The sequence below is a fragment of the Panthera tigris genome, chromosome C2 (assembly GCF_018350195.1).
Source record: "Panthera tigris isolate Pti1 chromosome C2, P.tigris_Pti1_mat1.1, whole genome shotgun sequence".
Lineage (NCBI taxonomy): Eukaryota > Metazoa > Chordata > Mammalia > Carnivora > Felidae > Panthera > Panthera tigris.
The window spans coordinates 6,266,854-6,291,192 of record NC_056668.1 but is presented as its reverse complement, the minus strand read 5'-3'; the positions used below and the strand labels follow the sequence as shown (position 1 = coordinate 6,291,192).

The 24,339-nt window shown below is 48.7% G+C and overlaps 2 protein-coding genes across 13 annotated transcripts in view; one reads left to right on the top strand and one right to left on the bottom strand.

The window, feature by feature from the left end:
* GET1 (guided entry of tail-anchored proteins factor 1) overlaps nucleotides 1-24,339 on the top strand; it is an 84,786-nt gene that overhangs the window by 21,549 nt on the left and 38,898 nt on the right. For 2 of the 9 annotated variants that reach the window (XR_006222038.1, XM_042998441.1), the window contains exons 1-4: nucleotides 5,865-6,052; nucleotides 10,183-10,348; nucleotides 11,444-11,511; nucleotides 13,915-14,029. Coding sequence is in view for 8 of the 9 variants with exons in the window: in XM_042998441.1 (XP_042854375.1) it covers nucleotides 5,891-6,052; nucleotides 10,183-10,348; nucleotides 11,444-11,511; nucleotides 13,915-14,029 (511 nt within the window). In the remaining variant the exon portion in view is untranslated. The other 7 variants (XM_007090472.3, XM_042998444.1, XM_042998440.1 and 4 more) reach the window with 7 other exon arrangements.
* The window catches only part of LCA5L (lebercilin LCA5 like), a 48,285-nt gene continuing 45,541 nt past the window's right edge, over nucleotides 21,596-24,339 (bottom strand). For all 4 annotated transcript variants that reach the window (XM_042998436.1, XM_042998435.1, XM_042998437.1 and 1 more), the window contains one exon: nucleotides 21,596-22,313. In XM_042998436.1, coding sequence (XP_042854370.1) covers nucleotides 21,622-22,313 — 692 coding nt within the window. In that variant the 3' untranslated portion in view covers nucleotides 21,596-21,621. The remainder of the gene's footprint in view (nucleotides 22,314-24,339) is intronic.

Sequence of the window (24,339 nt, the reverse complement as noted above, 5' to 3'; positions counted from 1 at the left end):
AAAATAATGATCAATGCTTTCTGTTGAAAGATTATTGATCAAAAGGGGGAAATGATGAGAGAAAAACTCTCGAAAGATCTGATATACAAGGGACGCTATTAGATTTCTTTCTCAGTCAGCATGACTGTGTATAAACTTTGTTCAAACCAAAAGCCTGATTTACGGCCCTCCACCCATGTACTGTACATCTGGGGATGAGTAGCCTGAAGGAAAACCGTCTTAAGATATCAATCAAGACTCCTGCTCCCTGCATTCCTTTGTGATGAAACTCATGATTCCTTCTTATATGCTAATCTGTAACCTCTTGAGCTTGTGCAAGATGTAAAAAAAATATAACCTTGTAAAAACTGATTATTCTCCGAACAGTTTCTTCCCTGTGAAGAGCACGTTTCCCAAACAACTGTCCTAACATGGGCTCGAAGAAAACTTTACTTTTAGAGATTCTAAAAGGTTTGTTTGTTTTGCAAGGCCAGTAGAACCACAGCTCCTCGATTCATTTGATTAGAGTTAATTCTCAAAACCCAACCTTGGCAGAGGGGTGAGCCAAACATCTTTTGCTTTACCTATCATATATAAATGTGAATTGGCATTATTTTGCAGTAAAACCTCATCTTCACCTAAACTTAACATTATTACGGGCTGACTGTAAGCAGTACCTTCCGATTAAAACTTATTTTTTAGGTATGCAGCTTTGTAAATTGTTTAGATTTCATTGTTTTGTTTTGAAATGTAAACTCAAGGCATTTTACATATAACTACGAAACCTTTCTTTTTAGTCACTTGCTACTACAATTACGATAGTTTTCCATTTACGGAAAGGCTTATTTTAAAATAAATTTATCTAGGAATAAAAGCGAGTCAATTTAAAGAAAGTACTCGTTACGTAAGTGGTTCGCAGCGACAACAAAATTAGAGACGGGAGCAGCCGAATCACCAGAACCGGTAAAACTGCAGCCAGGACACGGTGGGGAGGGTGCAGGAAAACTACGGAAGCCCGAAAGGCCAAGAGGCAAGCTGCAAAGCGTTCGCCGGGACCAAGAAGAAAAGAGGACTCCGCCTCCCCGCCAAGTGCGGCGCAGTGCGCAGGCGCGGCGGCGCGCCTCAGAGGTCGCTGCGTTTTATTGCGCAGGCGCCCGCGAGGGCGTGGGCGCCGGCGTGGTCCCCATGGAGTTACCTTAGCCGAGCCGGCAGCTTTAGGAGATTCCGGGATGAGCGCGGCGGAGGCCGACCGCTGGGCGTGGCTGCTGGTGCTCAGCTTCGTGTTTGGGTGCAATGTCCTCAGGATTCTCCTCCCGTCCTTCTCCTCCTTCGTAAGTGACTGTCTGGCCTTCCAGGGGGCCGGTGGGTCTCCGCCGCTGTCCCCGGCGAGCCCGGTGTAGACACATGGGACTCAGACCAACCGCGTGAGGGCCGGAGAAGCGTCTGGTTGGGCTGTTCGCCTTAAGGTTTTTCTTTTTTTCTTCCTTCCTCCCTCCCTCTCTTCCTTCCTTCTTTCCTTCCTTCCTTCCTTCCTTCCTTCCTTCCTTCCTTCCTTCCTTCCGTTGTTAGCGTCTAAAAGTTGCAAGGCTTTACTCCCAAATCCGGACATCTGGATTCTCGGGGAGAAAAAAAAAAGAATGACCTGGTAGCACCTGGCCACGTTTTCACGTGGCAGCAGCCCTCAGACTGGGAGTTCTCAGTGCCCCTCTGCCAGCCACGCTTAGTTCCGTTAGCCCCCGGTCCCTGGAGGCATCCAGCAGCCTCGCTGCTGGGGGTCCAGTGCCTGGAGGCCCTGGCCCTTTCGTGCATGCAGTGCCAGAGCGCCAGCTCTGCCAGGTCCCATATGGAAGGATCTCAGGGTGCAGCAGCCCCCGTTCTTGGGGTGAGAGGCAGTGTAGACAGAATCTCGGCACTGTGTGATGCTTCCTGTATTCAAGGGAGCAAAGGGCACTGGAATGCAGCTCTCCGCCGTGCGTTTTGCGTAGGCATGAGTACATAACCTCGGGTCCAGTCGTCACGGCTGCTGTAAAATATGAATGTCATCCCGTCTCCTTTTACTAGCAGAGGAGGAGTCTGACACAGAGGGTCAAGGGGTTGCACTGTGTCATCCGGTTCGGGACTGCGGGGGTGGAGACTGATGTTGGTTTGTGATTCTCCTAGTTTTGTCCCTCTGCCTGTTGGAGCCCGAAGAGAGGTTTGGTGGCAAATTTGATGTCAGGTGTGTGTGGGAAACAGGGAGCTGTTTCCTGGGGAAGGGCGCCCTCTTTATGTCCACAGCGGGAGTGAGGGACTGTCTGACAGAGCTCAGAGACTGGGTGCAAGCATTGGAGCATTATTGCCGGAAACGCAGTTCTGTGCTGATTTAAATTGGTGGTGTATGTGTGTGTGTGCGTGTGTGTGTATCGGGGGGGTGGGGGTGGAATTGAAGACTAGGCAGGATTTCCACTTTCTTTCTTTATTCTACCAGCATTCACTGAGTGCCTGTTTTGTGTAAAACTCTGTGCCAGGAGTTTACTACCTGCATTGTCCTAAGGCATACAGAATTCTCTCTAACCCCCCAACCTCCCTTCAGAATCTATCCTGATGCTACCTAGTCCTTAAGATGATGTCCCAAGTACTTAGCATTGCATAAAAGACCCTTGAAGAGCTGGCCTCTGCCCATCTCTTTTTTTTTTTAATGTTTATATTAGAGAGGGAGAGAGAGACACTTGGGGAGCCGGGGAGTGGCAGAGAGAGAGAGACACGGAGACAGAATCTGAAGCAGGCTCCAGGCTCTGAGCTGTCAGCACAGAGCCCGATGTGGGGCTCAAATTCACGAACTGTGAGATCACGACCTCAGCCGAAGTTGGACCTCAACCGACTGAGCCATCCAGGCGCCCCTTTTTCCTTTTAAATAAAAAATTGTGGTACAGTACACGTAACATAAAGTTTACCATTTTATCATTTTTAGGTGTGTAGTTCGGTGGCATGTAGAATCCGAGGGAGACACAGTAATCCACATTGTTGTGCAACCATCACCACTATCCATCTAGAATTTTTCCATCCTCCTAAACTGAAACTCTGTCCATTCAGCAGTAAGTCCCTGTCCTCTGTCACCTTGGCCCTGCCAACCACAGTTCTACTTTCTGTCTCTATGAATTTGGCCACTGTGGTTATCTCATGTAGGTGAAATCATGCAATATTTTCCCTTTTATGCCTGGCTGATTTCATTCAGCATAATGTCTCTAAGGCTCTCTCTGTTGCAGCATGTGCTAGGATTACCTTCTTTCCTTTTTAAGGCTGAATAATATTTCATTGTATGTATAGACCACATTTTGATTATCCATTCATCTTTTTTTTTAATTTTTTTTTTTTAATGTTTATTTATTTTTGAGACAGAGAGAGACAGAGCATGAATGGGGGAGGGGCAGAGAGAGAGGGAGACACAGAACCGGAAGCAAGCTCCAGGCTCTGAGCCATCAGCCCAGAGCCCGACGCGGGGCTCGAACTCACGGACCGCGAGATCGTGACCTGAGCTGAAGTCGGACGCTTAACCGACTGAGCCACCCAGGCGCCCCTATCCATTCATCTTTTGATGGACATTTGAGTTGTCTCCACCTTTTGGCCCTTGTGAATTATGCTGCTGGAACATTGGTGTACAAATACCTGTTAGAGTCTCTGCTTTCAGTACTTTTGGGTAAATACCCAGAAGTGGAATTTCTGGATCATGTGGTAATTCTATTTTCAATTTTCTGAGAAACTGCCAAACTGTTTTCCACAGCCGCTGCACCATTTTGCATCGTCACCATCAATGTACAAGGTTCTAATTTCTCCACCATTTCCAACACTTGCTATTTTCTGTTTTGTTTTGTTTTGATAATAGCCGTCCTCAATGGATGTGAGGTGGCATCTGACTGTGGTTTTGATTTGCATTTTCCTAATGATTAGTGATGTTGAACATCATTTTATATGCTTATTGGCCATCTGTATACCTTCTTTGGAGAAATGTCGATTCAAGTCCTTTGTCCCCTTTAAATATATATGTATGTATTTTAATGTTTATTTATTTTTGAGAAAGAGCGTGAGGCAGGGAGGGGCAGAGAGAGAGGGAGACACAGAATCCGAAGCAGGCTCCAGGCTCCGAGCTGTCAGCACAGAGCCCGACATGGGGCTCAAACTCACGAGCTGTGAGATCATGACCTGAGCCCAAGTCGGACGCTTAACTGACTGAGCCACCCAGGCGCCCCTGTTCCCCTTTTTAATGCAGCTGTCCCTAAGGGAAGGGCATCCTCTGTAGGCCCACAGCAGGGAGTGAATGGTTGTTTGTTTGTTTGTTTGTTTTTTTGTTCATTTGGTTTTTTGTTGAGTGAGGAGCTGTTTGTATATTGTGGATTAAACTACTTCTTAGGTATGATTTATGCATATTTTCTTCCATTCTGGGGGTTGCTTGCCCATCTTCCTTGGAGTATCTCCTGGATTCTTATGTACCCCATCCCATTTCATCTCTTGTGGGGGCCATATGAAACTAACCTAAATTGCTCAAAGAGGCTGTGTTGGCTTTGTGCTCCTCTATGAATCGTTCGTAATTTCCCATTAGCAGAGGGGGAAAGAGGAGTGTTTGTTTCGGGTGTGGCAGCAGCTGTAAGGAAGATCTGTCATCATCTCGGGCTCCTTAACTAAGCTTCCACCAAACCCGTGCTCTGCAGCTAGTGCACACTCACTAAAGGTTGTCGCTGCAGTCTAGTTGTGCCTGAGGCTTGCACCCGTGGATGTTCATCGTTTAGATGAAAGAGCCCTGGGTTTGCCTTTGGACTTGGGTTCACATTCTGTGCCGCTTCCCACAGGAAGTACAGCCTCTCTAACCTCAATCCAGTTAGCTTTCTTAAACCCGTTTCCCCTTGGTTGTAGCGCTATTTGCCAGGGTTGTGAGCCAGGCTCAAAGGATGATGCATAGTTATCCCATCAGAGTACAGCCCTTATTTTTGGTGTTCAGAACAGGGAAGAGTAATGAAGACATTGTACAGCCTGGTGGCTGGGTTTGTGGCGAGGGTCAGTGTAAAGCTGTAAGGCATGCTTTGGTCCTGGGCCGGGTAAAATGCTGTTCTTTCACGACACTTAGAGGCTGCCCATTACAGGCCCTCCCGAGGAGAATCAGAAAGCTTAATTGGGAATGGGCCATATCCTCGTCCTTCCAATTACAGCCTTCCCTACAGTGTTTCGGAAGCATTTCCCACCCAGCCAGAAGCAGAGGAGGGGCACGCCGTCCCATTAGTCGGGTAGGCTGGTTGAGGCCCTATAATCTCTTAAGTATCACAAGTCCTCTGCCTAGCAAAGCCTGGCCAGGTCCTGGCAGGGGATCTCAGCTCAATACTGGGGCGGAGGAGGGGCCTGGATGAGGATACCCAGTCCCTGGTGTTGACTTGGCTGGCATTTCCTCAGAGTTCTTTCCCGTCTTCAAGCTGGTCACAGGACGTATGGATGACAGAGCCTAGTTCCTATAGTAGGCGATCCAGGACTTTGTTCAGCCAAAGGCAGAGGAAGAGGTGGACAAAGGTGCCCCCTCGAGGGCCCACTCTGCGCGGGTGTCGGGAGGCGCGCTGCGCAGGCGCCTCAAGCCTGACGAGGGCATTGGGCCGAGTGAACGTCCCAGCGAGCTGCGTGCACTGCGCAAGCGCCCCGGGAACGACGGTGAGGGGCGGGGTGTAGGGAGGTGCAGTGCGCAGGCGCCCCAGGACTGACGCGGCAGAGGGCGGGGTGTAGGGAGGCGCACTGCGCAGACGCCCCAGGATTGACGCGGCCGAGGGTGGGCTCAGCGCTGGCGTGAGCAGCCCCTCCTTCACGGGTCCTCGCTTTGCTGACCCTAGACGCGGGCACAGCGCAGGCTGTCCGCCTGGGACTTGGTTTGTGGGGCCGACTGCCGTTTTTATAATTGATGATTTTGGAATTGCCTTCATTTTCTGCTTTAAAAAGTGGCCGCCTCCGTTTCCCTATAGGGGCCCAGGCCACTGAGACGAGGGGCAGACACTGCAGGAACTGCCACTGTAGGTGCCTTCCTGGGACCCTCCTCTCCCTTTCCAAGGAGCATGGTCACCTAGTGAGTTCCTGTTGCAGACCAGGCGTGAGGATGACCCCCAAGTAGTAGTTGTGGGGGCACTGGGGGTTGGGTGCGCAGGTGCGGCCTTGTGAATGGGGTCGTCCACGTGCGGGGGACCTGTGCTGTGAGGGGGGCTCCCGACTGGAGAGCGCTGACCCGCCGGGCGTGGCACGTTGGGCTGTTTCGGGTCCGCAGAAGGGGCCTTGGTCCCTTCTCAGGATGAGGAGTGTGTCGCCTGTATTAGGGACACATCTGAGCGGGCAACCCCAGCATGTCATTCCCCCTGTGCCTCCTGTGTTCCAGGAGGGATGAGCCTTTGGGACTTAAATGGCATTATGCATTGATTAATTTTCAGATGGGTCTGGTCCAGGGAGGTAGGTGCCAGCCATTGAGTGGTAGAGTGGGGTTTCAGTCTAACCCGGTGTGACCCCAAGTTCAAGCTCTAGCATATTGTCTGTTGGGAAGGGAGTGTGGAACTTGGACAGGACCTGAGGGTGAGTCTGGTAGGACACTGAGCTCATGCAGGCTGGCGGCCAGCGTCTGGGGCACCAGGGTGACGAGAAGGATCGGTTCTATCCTCGTCTTCTCCCAAGATTCTCCTACCGCCTGTCATCTTAATAACTCATTTTCTGCTTGAGAATTCTTTGTAGACCCATCTCCAGGTCTTTGAAAAGCTGTACCCCACACAGCCTATCTGTTTCTGTCAAGTGGGAGGTTTAATGACCTGGAAGGTGCTTTTGAGTACATAAGGAGGACAGGGGTTTATTTTTGTTTTAAACATTAATATTCAAAACCATTACATTCAAATCTCATTGAGTGTTACAATTCAATTCATAATTCTAGAATGTTTTAGTTGTCACTTGTAGGGAGGTCTTGGATTAATGTGGGTACATATTTGCAAATTTAAACACTTTCGAATAGTTCTGTATACTTGCAGATGTCATTTATCCGTTCCCCCCCGAGCACTGCAGTTGTCTAATTTAACCACAAAACTCTTCACTTCTCCCCAAGCTCATTTTCCCACCCTCGCTCACCGAGTGCTGAGTAAACACCTTTGGCCTTCTCGGTTTGTAATTTTCTTGTGTGTTCTGTATACTGCTAACTAATGTGTTTGTGCTTCTGTTTCTTCTGTTGAAAATCTAGTTAAAAAAAAATTTTTTTTTAACGTTTATTCATTTTTTGAGAGACAGAAAGAGACAGCATGAGCAGAGGAGGGGCAGAGAGAGAGGGAGACACAGAATCCGAAGCAGGCTCTGGGCTCTGAACTGACAGCACAGAGCCCGACACAGGGCTTTAACCTACAAACCACAAGATCATGACCTGAGCCAAAGTGGGATGCCCAACCAACTGAGCCACCCAGGCGCCCCTTGAAAATCTAGTTTTAAAAGCGAGGTTTATTGATGTGTACTTTGCATTTAGTGAAATTGACGTTTTCTAGGTAGGTGGGCAATTTGATGAGTTTGTGCCCTTATTCAGTAGGATAACCACCATCACAATCAAGAAAGGATCTCTTTCACTCAAAAAATCTACTTCTTGCCCATTTCTTGATGTGTTAAGTTTAAACATCCATAGACTCTTTGCTCTTAAAGATGATTCTGTGACTTTCTTAAGAAAATTTGTCCTGTTCCTATTTTTGTCTCCAGAGTGGATCAGGTTGGAGTATATCTGTCCTTTAGTTAGGGGGTTGGGTAGGGGCCAGGCGAGGGCAGAGGGGGTGAAGACAGAGCTACTCTTGGCATGAGGCCTGCAGGAAGATGTGCGGTAGCAAACACACTGCTTTGTTCAGGTGCCCTTGAGAGACCTCTCGTGTCCCCACGAGAAGGACTTCATTGCGCAGGCACCGGAGGTTGCCACCTCAGAGGGGGTCCCAGGACCTGGCACTTGCGCGGGCGCCGGGGGAGACCCGTGACGGGGACATGGCTTCCCGGTCTCTTTCTGAAGAGTTGCCCTGTTGTGCAGAGGGGAGCCTAAGCCGGAGGGAGCAACTCATTGTGCGTGTGCTATGTGCCAGTACACGTCATACGTTATCTTCTTTCTTTTTTTTTTTTAAGTTTATTTATTTATTTTGAGACAGACAATGCCAGCAGGGGAGGGGCAGAGACCAGGAGAGAGAGAGAATCCCAACAAGGCTCTGCGTTGTCAGAGCAGAGCCTGACGAGGGGCTCCAACTTACCAACCACGAGATCGTGACCTGAGCCAAAATCAAGAGTTGGATGCTTAACAGACTGAGCCATCCGGGTGCTCCTCTTTAGTCTTTAAGAAAAAAAAAATATTTTTTTAATGTTTTATTTATTCTTGAGAGAGAGAGCAAGTGAGCGAGCACGAGCAGGGGAGGAGCAGAGCGAGAGAGGCACACAGAATCCAAAGCAGGATCCAGGCTCCCGAGCTGTCAGCACAGAGCCTGACGCGGGGCTCACAAGCTGTGAGATCATGACCTGAGCCGAAGTCGGAGGCTCAGCCGACTGAGCCACCCAGGTGCCCCTCATCTTTTTTTTTAATCAAACTTTTAAAAATTTTGAAACAAACGTGCAGGAAAGTTACGCATACAGTGCAAGGAACCAATATTGTTTCCTGAAACATTTGAAATTAAGCTGTCAACCTGCGCCCCTGCATTCCTGGATGCACTAGTGTATAAACAGGTGGCTTGTCCACAACACAACCATCAGGGACCTTCCTGATCTCTCGTTCCTGTTTTCACTCCTCCCAAGTGAGGTCCTTTGCAGCAAAAGGACCCTGGTCAGTACCATGCGTTGCACATACTTGTCACGCCTCTTCAGTCTGGAAGGATTCTTGGTCTTTCCTGGACTCGCAGGGCTGACATTTCTGAATAGGGCAAGGGCAGTGAGTTCGCACAATGGCCTTCTTGGAACATCCTTGTCTGATGTCGCAGAAGGGATGCTGTGTTCTCATTGCAGGTCTTCTGGTGCTGTGGACTTTGGTTTAGGGGTGTTCACTCTCCGCTTGGGGTGGGTGCTCCAGGGTTTCTCAGTCCTTCCCCGCCCCAGACCTGCGCTGTGGGTGGGTCTCACTCCACCCTTGCTGTCAGGGGATCTGTACTTGTCCTGGCCGCTGCCCAGCGCCACCTGGTGGCCACTGCTCCCTGGTCCTGGGGTGGGAGCGAGCGACCCTGCAGTTGTGTGTGTTGGCGTGCGCAGATATCTGGGGACGCTGCATGTGAGCGATGGGGGCCTGGCTGTCGGAGGTGCCCCTTCACAAACCTTTACATCTGTATTTCTCCATCTGCGGAAAATCGCAAGTTCACACCCATATGCCTCCAATTCTAATTCAACACAGCAGGATTCATTGTATTCTTTTCCAGATCCATATTTCTAATCCCCTTTTCTGACAGAAAACTGGCTCCCATTATTTTCATTATGTCTGCTGTATTTGATTAAGGCTTTGTAACTCCCATCCTCACTGCTGCCTGCTCCCCCCCCACCCCCCATGCCTGCTCCCCCACGCCTGCTCCTCCCCCATCCCCCATGCCTGCCCCCCATGCCTGCTCCCCCCACCCCGTCCCTGCCCCCTGCAATGCCTGCTCCCCCCATCCCCCATGCCGGCCAGCCCCTCTTGGGCTCTGTCTCTGTGTTTGGCTGGGTGCTCCCAGCCTGTATCCTGTATGACTCCTGCGCTCACTCTAATGCCAGGCCGCCCTTTCTTGGAGACCCCTGTAGCACTGTGCTTGGCTCTGACCCCCTTGCCAAGGTGCCCCTCTGTGGGAGTGCCCTCCTCCTGCTGGGCTACGCCCTCCTCACTGGCCCCCTACGCCCACCTTCCTCTGCCTACCTAAGAGGATGTGTGCTCCTTGTCAACCGAGTGGCAACTGGAATTGGTTTTCATTCTGTAATCACCGTTTTGTGGTTAGAGTGAAAGATACATCCATTTGTACCAGAGCGATCCATGAGCATATCTGCAAAAGGAAACGTATAATGTGAATAATGGTCCACATCAGAGGGAGTTTTTGTCTTTGTGGTGGTTGTGGGGGCAGGAGGACCGGGCAGCCGAGGCTGGCTATGTAGGTAAGGGGCAGCCCGCCCCGCTGGAAGAGACCTCAGTGGAGTGGTGGAGGACGTGGGGGAGAAGGTGTACCCCCGTGGAAAGGCGCTGATCCCCGCTGTCCGCCCCACCAGATGTCCAGGGTGCTGCAGAAAGACGCCGAGCAGGAGTCGCAGATGAGAGCGGAGATCCAGGGTATGAAGCAAGAACTCTCCACCGTCAACATGATGGATGAATTCGCCAGATATGCCAGGCTGGAGAGAAAGATCAACAAGATGACGGATAAGCTCAAAACTCACGGTACTGGTTTCAGTTGTAGTGTGGAAAGCTTTACGAGAGCTGATTAATAGAGAAGTTTTTATATAAAGATTCGTAGAATATATGTTTCGATTCTTCGATGTTCTAACTGTTGAAAGGAACTTTTAGGTTGTCTGGAAGAAACCCAGTGATCATTATTACTTTCTCCTTACTCGCCTGTGAACCTTTGCTTCCTAAACACAGAAACAACTAACATCTTCTGAGTTTTTCTTCGTTTTCTGTAGGTAGACATTTTCAAATTCAATACATTTTGAGATAAGTCTGAGAAAATGTCATACTGGATTCCCACGGGCTTTTGTGAATACTCTCAGAAATGCCCAGCAGTGTCCTTACCCCAGTATAGACTTCAGGGTCGGGGTTTGGTCTTGTTCACCGCTACTTTTGCCACCACCCCTAGCAGTCTCCTGTGATGAAGACGTTTTTCACCCATGTGCTGGGTGAGAGAGCTGTCTCCATGGCTCATAGGACATATGGAAGGGCCCACCCAGGCCCAGGACTAGCCAGGTTTCCACTTCTGGGTTAGTGTGCTGTGTAGACAGGGAGGCCTGGGGAGCAAATATAGTCCTCTTGGTGAGTGATAAGTGCACTATAAAAGGAATCTCTGATGTAGATGGATAGTTTTAAGCATTTTCACAATTAAAGCTTCAAATCTTATAATCTGTGTGTGATTCTATTTCAATGACTGGCATAATGTGTGGCTTTTAAGAAATTCTGTTTTATATTTTCTTTTTTTTTTCAAAGTTTATTTTTGAGACAGAGCGCGCACACACACACAAGTCGGGGAGGGGCAGAGACCGAGAGGGAGACACAGGATCTGAAGTAGGCTCCAGGCTCTGAGCTGTCAGCACCGAGCCCGACTTGGGGCTCGAACTCATGAGCCACGAGAGCACGACCTGAGCCGAAGTCCAGAATCGGATGTCTGACTGAGCCACCCAGGCACCTGTCTGGTTTATAATTTCTAAATACACTGAATTAGAAAACATTTTATAAAATGAAAATGACATTTCTGTGTACTTTGAGTATTTTCTTCATTTTTCAGGACTGATAATAATGATTTCATCCTTGTTTTCCTTTCAGTGAAAGCTCGGACAGCCCAATTGGCCAAGATAAAATGGGTTATAAGTGTTGCCTTCTATATATTGCAAGTAAGTGCCGTATTGTGTCACCTGGGGTCCTTAAAATTGGTACCAGACTGTCCTCCAGAACTCTGCAGCCCCCAGAGTCCAGGTGTGAGAATTCAGGCTTTTCCACTCTCAGCTGCTGTGCTGCATCATCCTGCCAGCATGGAACCGAGCACTGTGGATTTATAAGTTAGACTAGAAGAAAGCCTTTCTCTCTCTCTTTGAGTTGAAGTACGACACACAGTGTTAGTTTCAGGTGTACAGCATAATGAATCAACAGTTTTCTGTGTTACTTGGTGCTCGCCAGGAGAGTGGTGGTCACCATCTGCTTTTTTTAAAATTTATTTAGGTCCTAGTTTTTGTGTTTATTCATCTTGTTTTTTTAGATTCCACATGTGAGCGAAATGATGCGGTATTTGTCTTTCTCTGTCTGACTTATTTCACACAGCACTGTATTCTCTAGGTTCGTCCATGTTGTTGCAAATGGCAAGATCTCATCTTTTTATTTTTCTTTTTTTTAAGTTTATTTATTTATTTTGAGAGAGACAGAGACAGCACGAGCAGGGGAGGGGCGGAGAGAGAGGGAGACACAGAATCCCTAGCGGGCTCTGTGCTGCCAGCGCAGAGTCTGACACGGGGCTTGAACTCACAATACCATGAAATCATGACCCGAGACGACTGAGACACCCAGGCGCCCCAAGATCTCATTCTTTTTAATGGCTGAGTAGTATTCCAGTGTGTGTGTGTGTGTGTGTGTGTGTGTGTGTGTGTGTCCACCTCCTCTTTATCCATTCATCTGTCACTGGACATTTTGCTTCCGTATCTTGGCTAATGTAAGTAATGCTGCAGTAAGCATAAGGATGGCTGTATAGTTTTTCAAATTAGTGTTTTCGTTTCCTTTGGGCAAATACCCAGTAGTGGAATTCTATGTTTAATGGAATTCTATGGTAATTGTGTGTTTAATGTTTTGAGGAACCTCCATACTGTTTCGCAGTGGCTGCACCGGCTGTGTTCCCACCAGCGGTGCGCGAGGGCTCCGAGAAAGCCTTTCTCGGTTGGAATTGTGAGACGTTGAAGTTTTCAGCACATGAATGCTGAAGTAGCTTCCCTGGAGCTCTTTCCTACTGCCTTTATTCCAATGCAGTTTGGGGAGCGTGTGGGGAAGGGAGAGAAGCTTATTTAGACAGCGTTTTGTTTTTTGTTTTTTTTAAATTTTTTTTAAAAACGTTTTATTTATTTTTGAGACAGAGCATGAGCAGGGGAGGGGCAGAGAGAGAGGGAGACACAGAATCCGAAGCAGGATCCAGCCTCCGAGCTGTCAGCACAGAGCCCGACGCAGGGCTCGAACCCACAACCTGTGAGATCATGACCTGAGCCGAAGTCCCACGCTTAACCGACTGAGCCACCCAGGCGCCCCTAGAGAGCGTATTTTGTGAGAGTGCCGGTTTGGGTCGCTGGCTGTTGTGTGGTGTGTGGGCGTGGAAGTGACTGCCCGCTCTCCGGGGGGGGGGGGGGGGGGGGGGGGGGGGGGCGCTGTTTTCGTTAAAGTCCAGCCCATTGATTCCCAGCTTTCCTGTCTGGGGTCGGAAGGTTCCTGCGGAACCCCTGCTTCTGCTGCGATACTCTGAGGTCATGGATGTGCTGCGCACGCACGAGCGGCTGCCTTCAGTGACCTCTGGGTTTCAGCGCTACACGTGGTCCTCACTGGGGAAAGGATTTGGGCCCGCCCCACACAGCCCAGGTTGTCTGGGTACATTTGAGTACTCACCCCGAGGCATTGTCACTGTGACACTGGCTGGTTTCCCGAGGGCAGGAATTGAGCCAGATTCCCTCTTTTATGGTCGCTCGTTTGAGTGGCTGATTCAAGGCCACGAAATGGGTGAGGACAACCAAAGGGATGCTGCTTCGCTGCCTGCCGTGTAGACTCCCTGGGCTCCCTCCTCGAGCAGAGGCCAGCACCGTGTGTGGGTGGGAGATGGACTGGTTTTCCAAGGATCACAGAGGCGTGAGATCACTTTTGTCACTAATAAGGTGTGTTTATCATAGTCTGGCTACTTAAAGGAGATGCTCCATGAGGAAAGAACCCCTTCGTTATGCGGGACCGGGTTGGTTTATCAGCTAATTTAATAGTGCGTATTTGTTATTCATATTAAAACAGTAAAACGCCAGCTCACAGAAGGCTACCCCACTTGGCAGCAGTGCGTGCCAATGTCCTGTGGACGAGTCTCTAATTAGACACTATTTCAGGGTGCCGCCAGCGGAAATTAGTGGCTGTGCGTCTGGGTCTGTTTCCCGCGAGGACTGATTGATAGGGCTTGACCTCGTCGGTTTGGAGAGTTTCCTTAGCATGTTTGCGCGTTTCTCGTCTTTCTTGGTTATTGGTTGTGTCACTGGCAGGTTGTCCGCTCACCGGCAGTGTCTTTGCAGGCTGCCCTGATGGTGTCGCTCATTTGGAAATACTACTCTGTCCCTGTGGCCGTGGTACCGAGTAAATGGATAACTCCGCTAGACCGCCTGGTAGCATTTCCTACCAGAGTAGCAGGTAAGAGTTTTCTGGAAATCCCAGGGGAAGAATATGGACATGTGGGGTACGAGGTGAAGTAACCCCCACCTCGTCCATTCACTAGTGAGCAGTTCTTGGTGTCTGGGCCTCGCAGCAGGCTCGCGGTGAAGAAACAGGCCTAGAGAAGTTACCTGCCGTGGCCAGCGTCACCGGCATGGTCGGTAGGAGTGCTAGAGTTCTCTGTCCAGTCTGCTTCCAGAATCGAGGTCCACTCCTTGAGTTTGATACCCTGTTCATTGAAACGCCAATCTCTAGTCCCTAGATTCTGTGACCTCTCTTCGTTCCTCACGCGTGGCATTTCTCCAGCATTTACTGCTATTGGCTGTTCCTTTATTTTTGAAAGGTAACATCCTTGGGATGTTAAAAGTAGTACATATCATTAATGATTAGAAAGACAAGAACAATTTTAAAACCATCTCATGGGCTATAGATAACTTCTCTTAACTTTGTGGTATGTTTTTCCAGTCTTATTTTCTATTTGTTTTATACAATGAAAGTCGTCTGGTACATGTAACTTCATATCCCCTTTTACTTTATATTGTAAACCCTTTCCCGTATCAGTAGACTTTTGAAGGAATTTCAAAAAACTGCTCTTCATTAATTTCTCTGTTAAAGATATTTGTTTAGGTCCTAATTTTTTACTGTCGTAGTCTGGTTATGCAGTCTGTATTCTGCAACGTGCATCCTTGCCCGCCAGCCTTTGGTTGTGTTTTGTGATCATGCTGGAAGTAATTTACTGAGTGAAAAAGAATGACTGTTCCCAAAGACTCCAATTTCACCGCATCCTTCTCCCTCTGCCCCTCTTCTCCCCCCAGCCTTGTGGGCACTGCTGGTGGGCTGTCAGGGCTGCTGAGCAGGAGAGCACGAGGCCCAGGCATCTCGGGGGCCACCGGCACTCTTGCAGCCTGCTTTCCTTTTGCTTCGTCATCACCTGGGCACGAACGGCAAGGGTAGACATGGCCTAGTTTATAACAGTATTTTGAGAAGGAAAAACAAATAGTCTTACAGGGTGGTTTTCTAATTTATTAGTGTCGTAAATAACAACACACCTCTCTGGCAGGAAAGAAATTCGCATCATTGCCAGTTCGTGTGATTCTTACTGAATGAAGGAGGCAGCCTGTGTGAATCAGGTCTGATGAGTTTGAATCCAGGAGACACAGTCTGAGTTTTTCATAGCCTAGCACTGCTGAGAAAGGGTTGGATTCCTGTAAATTAAAGGTAGCAGAGGCCGGAAATACGGGCAGAACCGTTGGCATGCTCTCTGATGTTGAATTTCTTGGTTTCTAGGTGGTGTTGGAATCACCTGTTGGATTTTAGTCTGTAACAAAGTCGTGGCTATTGTGCTGCACCCTTTCAGCTGAGAGACCAGACGAGTCCAGCTGAGACACTTGTCAACAGTGGATTTTCCCTTATAGGTTAAAAACCTGATACTTTTTTTTTTTTTAAAGGAAACAGAAGCACACAGGTTAGGTTTTTTTGTTGAATGTGTTTGTTCTTGGATCTTATGTGAGATACGAGAGGCCTGATCTTGTGCACTTGTCGTTGAGCCAGACGGCCGGTCTCTGGTCTCTCAGGCGAGTGCCCGGCCGGCAGAGCCGCACGTTTGTCGGGAGAAGGGTGTGGCGTGGGTGTCCACACGCTGTGACTCGGGGTTTGCCCTGTTGGCGTATTTTAAAGGTCATGTTGCCAATGGGAAGTCGGTTTTCTGACTTAAGTACTCTAAAGACTTTGTGCTATTCTTGACCCAGATTAGAAAGCAATTTAACTTTAATACCGCCAGTGGAATTTGGAATCTCGTGTAGTACTGCTAAGAGTAACACTATCTGACGTTGCTTGTGTTTTTTCCCTTCCTGTGTTGAAATGTCACGTGTTGGGCAAGCCTTTGTATAGTATTATCTACTTACCTGAAGCTGTGGATGTTTCATCACTGTGTTTTGTAATGTATTCATGAGATCATAACGCATTGTTTTATGCTTGAATTGTATGTTTTATATTTAAAGCATTTCAAATGAAGTGTGTGTTTTAAGCATTTAATATGCTCTGTAGAATGGAACAAACTTAAACTGGGAATTCTGATTAAATTAATTTGAGTGGATACATTTTTAAAAACACTTCTTTTTTACTGTTGCTCTTTTTTTTGAATTATAATTGACACATAATGTATTAGTTTCATGAGTACGACATAGTGATTGGTATTTGTACACACTGTGAAACGATCACGATGAGTCTAGTTTCTCCGTGTAAAACACTTTTTTATAATTAAAAGTTTTGCAAGGGCTTGTGTGACTTTTCCTTCCTTATGATTACTTAACTTGCTATGACCAGTTTGGAAATGTGACAGGTGACAGAGGGCTTTGACTGTTAACTCAGTTGGCCACTGCACCTTAAAACTAAATCCTGTCACTGGTTTTTAAAAGGTAGTATTTGTATTCCCGAGTCCCCTAATGACCTGAGAAGCTACCAGTTGTGCCGGGAAAAGACAAGGTGCCAGAACGCTCTAGTGTGTCTCCAGAGTCGGGGTCAGGTTCCCCTTCTCGTTCCTTCAGACTTCCCAGCCCCGGGCTGACTTAGCTTTTCTCAGAAAGGACGTGGAGCAGGCATCACGGGAGTATTTCTAGCGAAAGCATCCGAGGGGGTGTTTTGGCCACAAAGGATGAGAGGCCCACCTGCCGAGGCGAAGGGGGGGCACCGGGGAGCCTCCGGGGCCAGGCCCTCAAGGCCGCGTGCCTGCCGCCCGCACTGAGCGAGCTGCAGGCCTGGAGGCAGGTTGCATGGAGCCGTCGGTGGCCGGGCACGGCGTGCGCAGGGACCCCGTGGATCACTAGTCCGTGTTCAGTCTCCCTGACAAGACCCTGGCTCGTCTCCTAATGATCTGATCTTCCGAGTAATACTCAAGGATTTTGACGGCTGTCACCGAGGCTGGAGGAGGAGACGCGCAGTCCCGGCCCGTGTCCGTTCCGCACGCAGTACTTGTTTGTGAAGGTTACGTCGGGGACGTTTACACGGCCGTCGTGTTTTACAGCATCGCGGCTTTTTAAAAGTCTGTTTTTAAATAGATAATAAACATCGTACTGGATTCACGAGATACAGAAAGGGATACAATGAAAAGTAGATCTATCTTCTGACCGGTGAGTGTCCTGTCAGCCCACTTTCTGTTTCCCGTCAGTACCAGTTTCTTACGACTCTCCCAACGATACCCCGTGTGTATATGAATATTGATGGATGCGTTTTTAAAATAATTTTTTTAATTGTAAAAGTAATACCTAGGGGTGCCTGGGTGGCTCAGTCGGTTGAGTGATCGACTTCAGCTCCGGTCATGATCTCACGGTTTGTGAGTTCGAGCCCCGCATCGGGCTCTGTGCTGACAGCTCGGAGCCTGGAGCCTGTTTCAGATTCTGTCTCCCTCTCTCTCTGCCCCTCCCCCACTCATGCTATGTCTGTCTCTGTCTCAGAGATAAATAAACATTAAAAAAAAAAGTAATACCTAAAAAAATAGTAACTGCTCATTTAAAAAGAAAAAAACGACTCTTCCAACGATACCCGGTGTGTATATGAATATTGATGGATGTGTTTTTAAAATAATTTTTTTTTAATTATAAAAGTAATACCTAGGGGCGCCTGGGTAGCTCAGTCGGTTGAGCGACCGACTTCAGCTCAGCTCATGATCTCACAGCTTGTGAGTTTGAGATCCATGTGAGGCTCTATGCTGACAGCTCAGAACCCGAGCCTGCTTTGGAGTCTGTGTCTCCCTCTCTCTCTGCCCCTCCCCTGCTCGCACTCTGTCTCTGTCTCTCTTTCTCTCTCAAAAATAAATAGTAAACATTAAAAAAAAAAATTAAAAAAACAAACAACTCCTACTTGGAAGCAAGGAAACAAAGTCCATGATTGCACAGAGCGGGGATTACTGGTATTAACATTTGTGCTTTTCTTTTTTTCTGTTTATTTATGGATAGCTATAGGTTTTGCATTTCTATTAAAAAATACTGGATATAGGGGCGCCTAGGTGGCTCAGTCGGTTAAGTGTCTGACTCTTGATTTCCGCTCAGGTCATGATCTTGAACACCTAAAGCTCTCTTTATGGTCTGCTTTACATTTATGATAAATCAAGTGGAGATCTTTACACATAAACCCACCAACATTTCCTTTTGGGGTTGATACCCTTCTGTTGCCTGGATGAGGGGTAGAATCCTAGTCGACTAGTTCACTCTTCCTTGACCTGGCCGGAGTTTTATTTTTTTTATTTTTTTTTATTTATTTATTTATTTTTTATTTATTTTTGGGACAGAGAGAGACAGAGCATGAACGGGGGAGGGTCAGAGAGAGAGGGAGACACAGAATCGGAAACAGGCTCCAGGCTCCGAGCCATCAGCCCAGAGCCTGACGCGGGGCTCGAACTCACGGACCGCGAGATCGTGACCTGGTTGAAGTCGGACGCTTAACCGACTGCGCCACCCAGGCGCCCCTGGCCGGAGTTTTAAAATAATCTTTGAGGGTGGGGCACCTGGATGACTTGAGTTGGTTGGGCATCCGACTTCAGCTCAGGTGATGATCCCGCGGTTCACAGGTTCAGGCCCCGAGTCGGGCTCTGTGCGGACAGCTCGGAGCCTGCAGCCTGCCTTGGATTCTGTGTCTCCCTCTCTCTCTGCCCCTCCTCTACTCACCTCTGTCTCTCTCTTTCCCTCTCAAAAATAAACATTAAAACAAAACAAAACAAAATTATCTGTGGGGATTTCTTGAGACCTGGGTTAAGGACAGGCTTTTACAGACAGTTTGCATTTCTTTAACGTTTATTTATTTTTGAGACAGAGAGGGACAGAGCATGAACGGGGAGGGTCAGAGAGACAGGGAGACACAGAATCCCAAGCAGGCTCTAGGCTCTGAGCTGTCAGCACAGAGCCCGACGCGGGGCTCCAACTCACGGACCGCGAGATCATGACCTGAGCCGAAGTCGGACGCTTAACCGACTGAGCCACGCAGGCGCCCCGACAGTTTGCATTTCTACTGCCCTCTGTAGGTAATCCAGTTTTCAGGCTTCCCGGGAGGTTGAGGGCAGACTGGCTACAGACTCTCAGAGTCTGAGACAATTTCTCCAGGTCCTGGAGGCTGGAGGCCCTGGATGTCCCAGCCTTCCATCCATGGGTGGGGCTCCTGGCAGGCCCCTGCTTGGGTGGACAGACTTTGTCCACTGGGTTTTGTCCTGGAGACTCAGTTCTCCAGTTGTGGCAAATGCCTTAGGCAAGAGCTGACTTCAGAGCTCTGTTTACCTGCCTCTCTGGGTACCTGCTTTCACTTCGTGTTTACCGGCTGTGCGACCTAGTTGAAAACTGAACACATGTTCGTTAGAGCTGGTACAACATTTTTAGCTTTCTTAATGAGCAGGAATGCTGGAGTTCCTTGTCTTCCAGACTACAGGAAGTGGCTCTCTTGTTTTTATTATAAAACCTTTTTTTCCTGTTGGTTATAGAGTATGTTCATTGTCGAAAATCATAGGAATAAATTTAAAAGTTGACCACAATTGGGGCACTGGGGTGATTCTGTTAAGTGTCCGACTTCGGCTCAGGTCATGATCTCATGGTTCGTGGGTTTGAGTCCCATGTTGGGCTCTGTGCTGACAGCTCAGAGCCTGGAGCCTGCTTTGGATTCTTTGTCTTTCTCTCTCTCTCTCTCTCTCTCTCTCTCTCTCTCTCTCTCTCTCTGCCCCTCCCCCGCTTGTGCTCTGTTTCTCTCAAAAGAAAAAAAAAAAAAAGTCAGCCACGATTTTATTTTTCAGAAATAAAAAGTTAGCATTTTATTACCCTATAACCCTTCCTATGCATAATTTAAAAAAATGTTTATTTGTTTGTTTTGAGAGCGAGAGAGAGAGGAGGGGCAGGGCAGAGAAAGGGAGAGACAGAATCCCAAGCAGGCTCCAGCCTCTGAGCTGTCAGCACAGAGCCCGATGTGGGGCTTGAACTCATGAACTGTGAGATCATGACCTATGCTGAAGTCAAGAGTTGGACCCTTAACTGACTGGGCCACCCAGGTGCTCCTATGCATAATTTTTTAAAAAGTTGAGATGACCAGAAAGCAACAGTCCTGGATTATATTTTTATTAAGTAGTTCCCTACAGAAGCACTTTCGGATGGCTCTGATTTATGTTTTGATTTATGCTGTTGTTGTGGGTAGGCATAAGAAAAGACCCCTTGAAAACTTCGACATCTGCTACAAGGCAAGTAGATGTTATAACATGGAATATTACTCCGTACACCATTTTTAAGAATCCTTTTAGTAAATTTCCCAGAATTCAGGGCCAGGCATTTATGTCAATTGAGCTGCATTTGCGAATCTCCCTTTACAAGCCTGGGGGAGGGCTCGTTCTCCCTCTGCCTCCGTTCTCCCCTTCCTACTCTGTTCTCCAGGGTAGTTTTCCTAACGGTCAAACGCATGGCAGTTACAATATTTATCTCATCTTTGGTTTTAAAAACAATGGTTTTCCACCATGGCTTTCACTCTCTTTTAAAAGTTTTATTTTACTATTCTCAATTTTTTTAAGTGTTATCACACTCTAACCCAGTACACCTCTTTGGAAATAGCACGGTCTCCGTTATCAAGAAGTGGCCCTTAAAAATCAATGCAGGTAAGTAAGCTACTTAGCACTGGGAGTCCAGCCCCCATCTTGTCCCCACAGGAGATGCTGTCAGTATCCTGAATCTGTTAGGACAGAGCGGCTGGCTGGAGTGGACAATGATTAGGCCCATATGCTCTTTCAGAACAAGATTAACAGAATACAGGTCAAGGTGTGTGTATGCAACCAGTAGAAATAAAAAGAGTGAATCTCAGGTGTACATGAGGAAAGTCACCACAAAGGCCTGGTTAACCGAATAGGAGAGCACTCAAAAATAATTTTCATGAAACCAAGCTTGGTAATCACTGTGCCTTTTTTTTTTTTTTAAATAGAGTCTTCTGATCATATTGTTCCCTTTCACAGCTGCTTCCATGTTTTTTAGTTAAAACACAGTGTGATTGCTGAGAACATTGTTATATATGAGACGTGTGTGTTCTTGGTGACTAACTTGGTCTTAGGAGCCATCGAGGCCCGTAGAATATGAAAGCCATGTAATCAGTTTTCCAAAAGATAATGGACGTGTTTCATTTGTAGAGAAAAAAAGATACAATTTTATATTTGAAATGTTTTCATTGGCTAATCACAATGGATATTTATTTATTTATTTTTAAGTGTTTATTTGAGAGAAAGGGCAGGAACAGGGAAGCGGCAGAGAAAGGGAGACAGAGAATCCCAAGCAGGCTCTGCACTGTTAGCGAGATGCCTGACGCAGGGCACGAACCCACAAACCGTGAGATCATGACCTGAGCCGAAATCAGGAGTCAGACGCTTAACCAACTAAGCCACCCAGGTGCCCCTGGATTTTTAGAATTAGATTATAATAAAACAAAACCTTACTTATCCAGTCAGTCTAAGTACTACAACACACACACACACACACACACACACACACACACACTAACGTTGTAAGATGGAAGGCAAGTAAGAATGAGAATATCAAATCAGAATGTTAGGATAAGGCTTCTATTTAAATAATTATTTTCCTTTTCCCTTCGGTGGGCGAAGACGACTTGGAGTTTACCACAGTTACTTTAGAATCTCCAAAAGCATTGCTGGCCGAGGCCTGACCGGGAGGCGGATGGTGCGCCTTGCCTTCTGCAGTCTCCTCGGCCCCCCTGGGGGCAGCCGTGCTGGTCGGGTCGTGTTTAAAGGCACAGCCTGACCCGAACAGTTCCTCCATGAGACTGCTTTTCTTCTCGCTGAAGGTGTCTTTTGCTTTGGGTCGGGAAGACTTGCCGAAAGAGGGTTCGTACCCGCTCACAGAACGTTCTGGTTTCGGTCCCTCCGCGAGCCCGTGGGCCTTGCCTGCGCCGGCCGGCCCCCCTGACGCGGGCAGGCCCAGATGCAGGTTCTCGGTGGCTTCCGTGAACAAGTAATGCTTTCTCTGCCGGAAGGGTATTTTGACGTTTGCAGCTGCGTTTTTCTTGGCCCCCTCACCCTCGTCACTGACTTGCAGACTTCTGAACTCTTCCTTCACTGCGTCGTCTTCCCGCGTGTCCTCCCTGTCAGGGTGAGTCTCTTGAATTCTCTTTGGTGGCACTTCTTGTTCTTCGGGCACTAAAGTGGTTTTCTTCTCTTGATCTTCTTTTTTCTCCCTTTGTCTCTCAGGGTCCTCTGGAGGTGCTCGTACTTCCAAATGGTCCTCTTCCTTTGATAAATCTGTATGTGAGAAATAGTCTGTTTAGTGATCGTTATTATTTTAAATGTGTAGTTATTATTTTTGAGAGAGAGAGATAGAGTATGGGGGGGCGGTGCAGACAGAGAGGGAGACACCGAATCCGAAGCAGGCTTCAGGCTCTGAGCTGTCAGCACAGGGCCCGACGCGGGGCTCGAACTCACGGACCATGAGATCATGACCTGGGCCGAAGTCGGACACTCAACTGACTGAACCGCCCAGGTGCCCCGATACCTCATCCTTTCTCAGGGAGAGGTCCCCATTCTAAAATTCTTATACTTAGATGACTCTCACATAGAGTTCTGCAACTGAGATCTTTCTTTTAGTTTCTACACCACCAGGTTGACTTGCTCGTGAGACATACCCGCCTGGAGACCCTGTGGGATCCTCAGAGCGGACAATTTCAAGACGGAACTCATCATCCCCATGCTGTGTGGGCTAACTTCCCCACCTGCCCCCACGGAGCTTCCCTACGTCCCCGTAGAATGGCTCTTATGGATGCGCCTGCATCCACCTCTCACGTGCTCTGGCTTCCTGCTGGGTTGGGCTCATGGGAGGCACTGGCAGGAGACTGAAGGGCAGGTGGAAAATGGAATCTTCCTGTAGGCCCGGGCGGAGCCGAAACGGACCGAGCTCTTCCTGCCACCATACTCTCGTTTGGTGGTTCTGTCGAATTTTCTCCCTTTGCACCTTGAGGCTCAGGGTGATGGCTCCGGCTGTTCCCGGCCCCGGGGTGCCTCCCCATCCGCGGCTGGTCTCCCCTGGCCTGTCCCGCGCCTCCAGAATCTTCTAACCCTCCTCTGTCCGTCCCACCACGTCTGTCTCCCGAAGACCCCAACACATACCTCTCCCGTGTGTCCCTTCCCTTTACTGACTCCACGGATGGCATCAGCTCGCGGTCAGAACCCCAAGCCAGAAGCCGGAGACATGCTTGTCTCTTTCCCTCACCCCACTGCCAGTAGACCCCCCAGTGCCATAACCTTTTCCTCATAGGTTGTCCTCATGGTCCCCTTTGGCTTAACAGAACCGTTCAAGTTGTGGGACTAAATGAATTTGCCACCGCGAGGTAGTCCGCCGCGTCACCTGCACTTTGGCAGAGACCCAAAGGCAGGCAGGGGAGGAGGGAAGCTTCGGCCGGAGAAAAGGAAGGGCTGCAGGCAGGCCCTGATGGGGGCGATAGGCCTGGAAGAGCCGTGGGCAGCTGGCAGCGGGGCCCCCTCAGCGATCGATTAATCAGGGGGTACGGATTCGCCTTTGTCTGGTTGCCGCCAAGGGGACAGAAGAACCAAAAACCAGGGAGGCGGCAGGTTATCCATCGAATCCTGGCCATTCTGGGCCAGCTGTTAGGGAAGTCCTCGCTTGGCCTCCTGGGTCGTTCCTAGAGGTGCCGTGTGACCGTCCAGCCGGCTGGCGTCCTGGGCTGCGGATTGTACCTGCCCGGCGGGAAAGGGTTTCCGGGGCCGGCCTGCTGCAGCCTGTGGGTCAGCTTCTATTTTTGTCTGAGGTCTGGCCATTTGCATCTTCAGTCTCTGGGGGTCATTGCCAGTTTTGACTAAACAGCGGCCCCAAAGCTGTTATGTTCCTGGTTATAAAGATGATATATCCTCCTGGAGAACAGTTTAAGCCAGCCAGGAAAGTATAAGGTATAAAGAAGAGGGCAAAAACCTCACCCCGGGTTCTTCCAGCAAGCGGTAGGCACCGTTAACCTTTTCTTTTCTTTTTTTGTAAAAAATTTTTTAACGTTTATTTATATTTGAGAGAGAGCAAGAGAGAGAGACAGCATGAGCAGGGGAGGAGCAGAGAGAGAAAGAGGGAGACACAGAATCCGAAGCAGGCTCCAGGCTCTGAGCCATCAGTCCAGAGCCCGATGCTGGGCTCGAACCCACAAACTGTGAGATCAGACCGACTGAGCCACCCGGGCGCTCCTGTTTGGTGATCTTTAAATCCAGTGGGTTTCTATTTCAAGGTGGCACATGTAGCACACTTACTGACATCTCCCGACAGGCACAT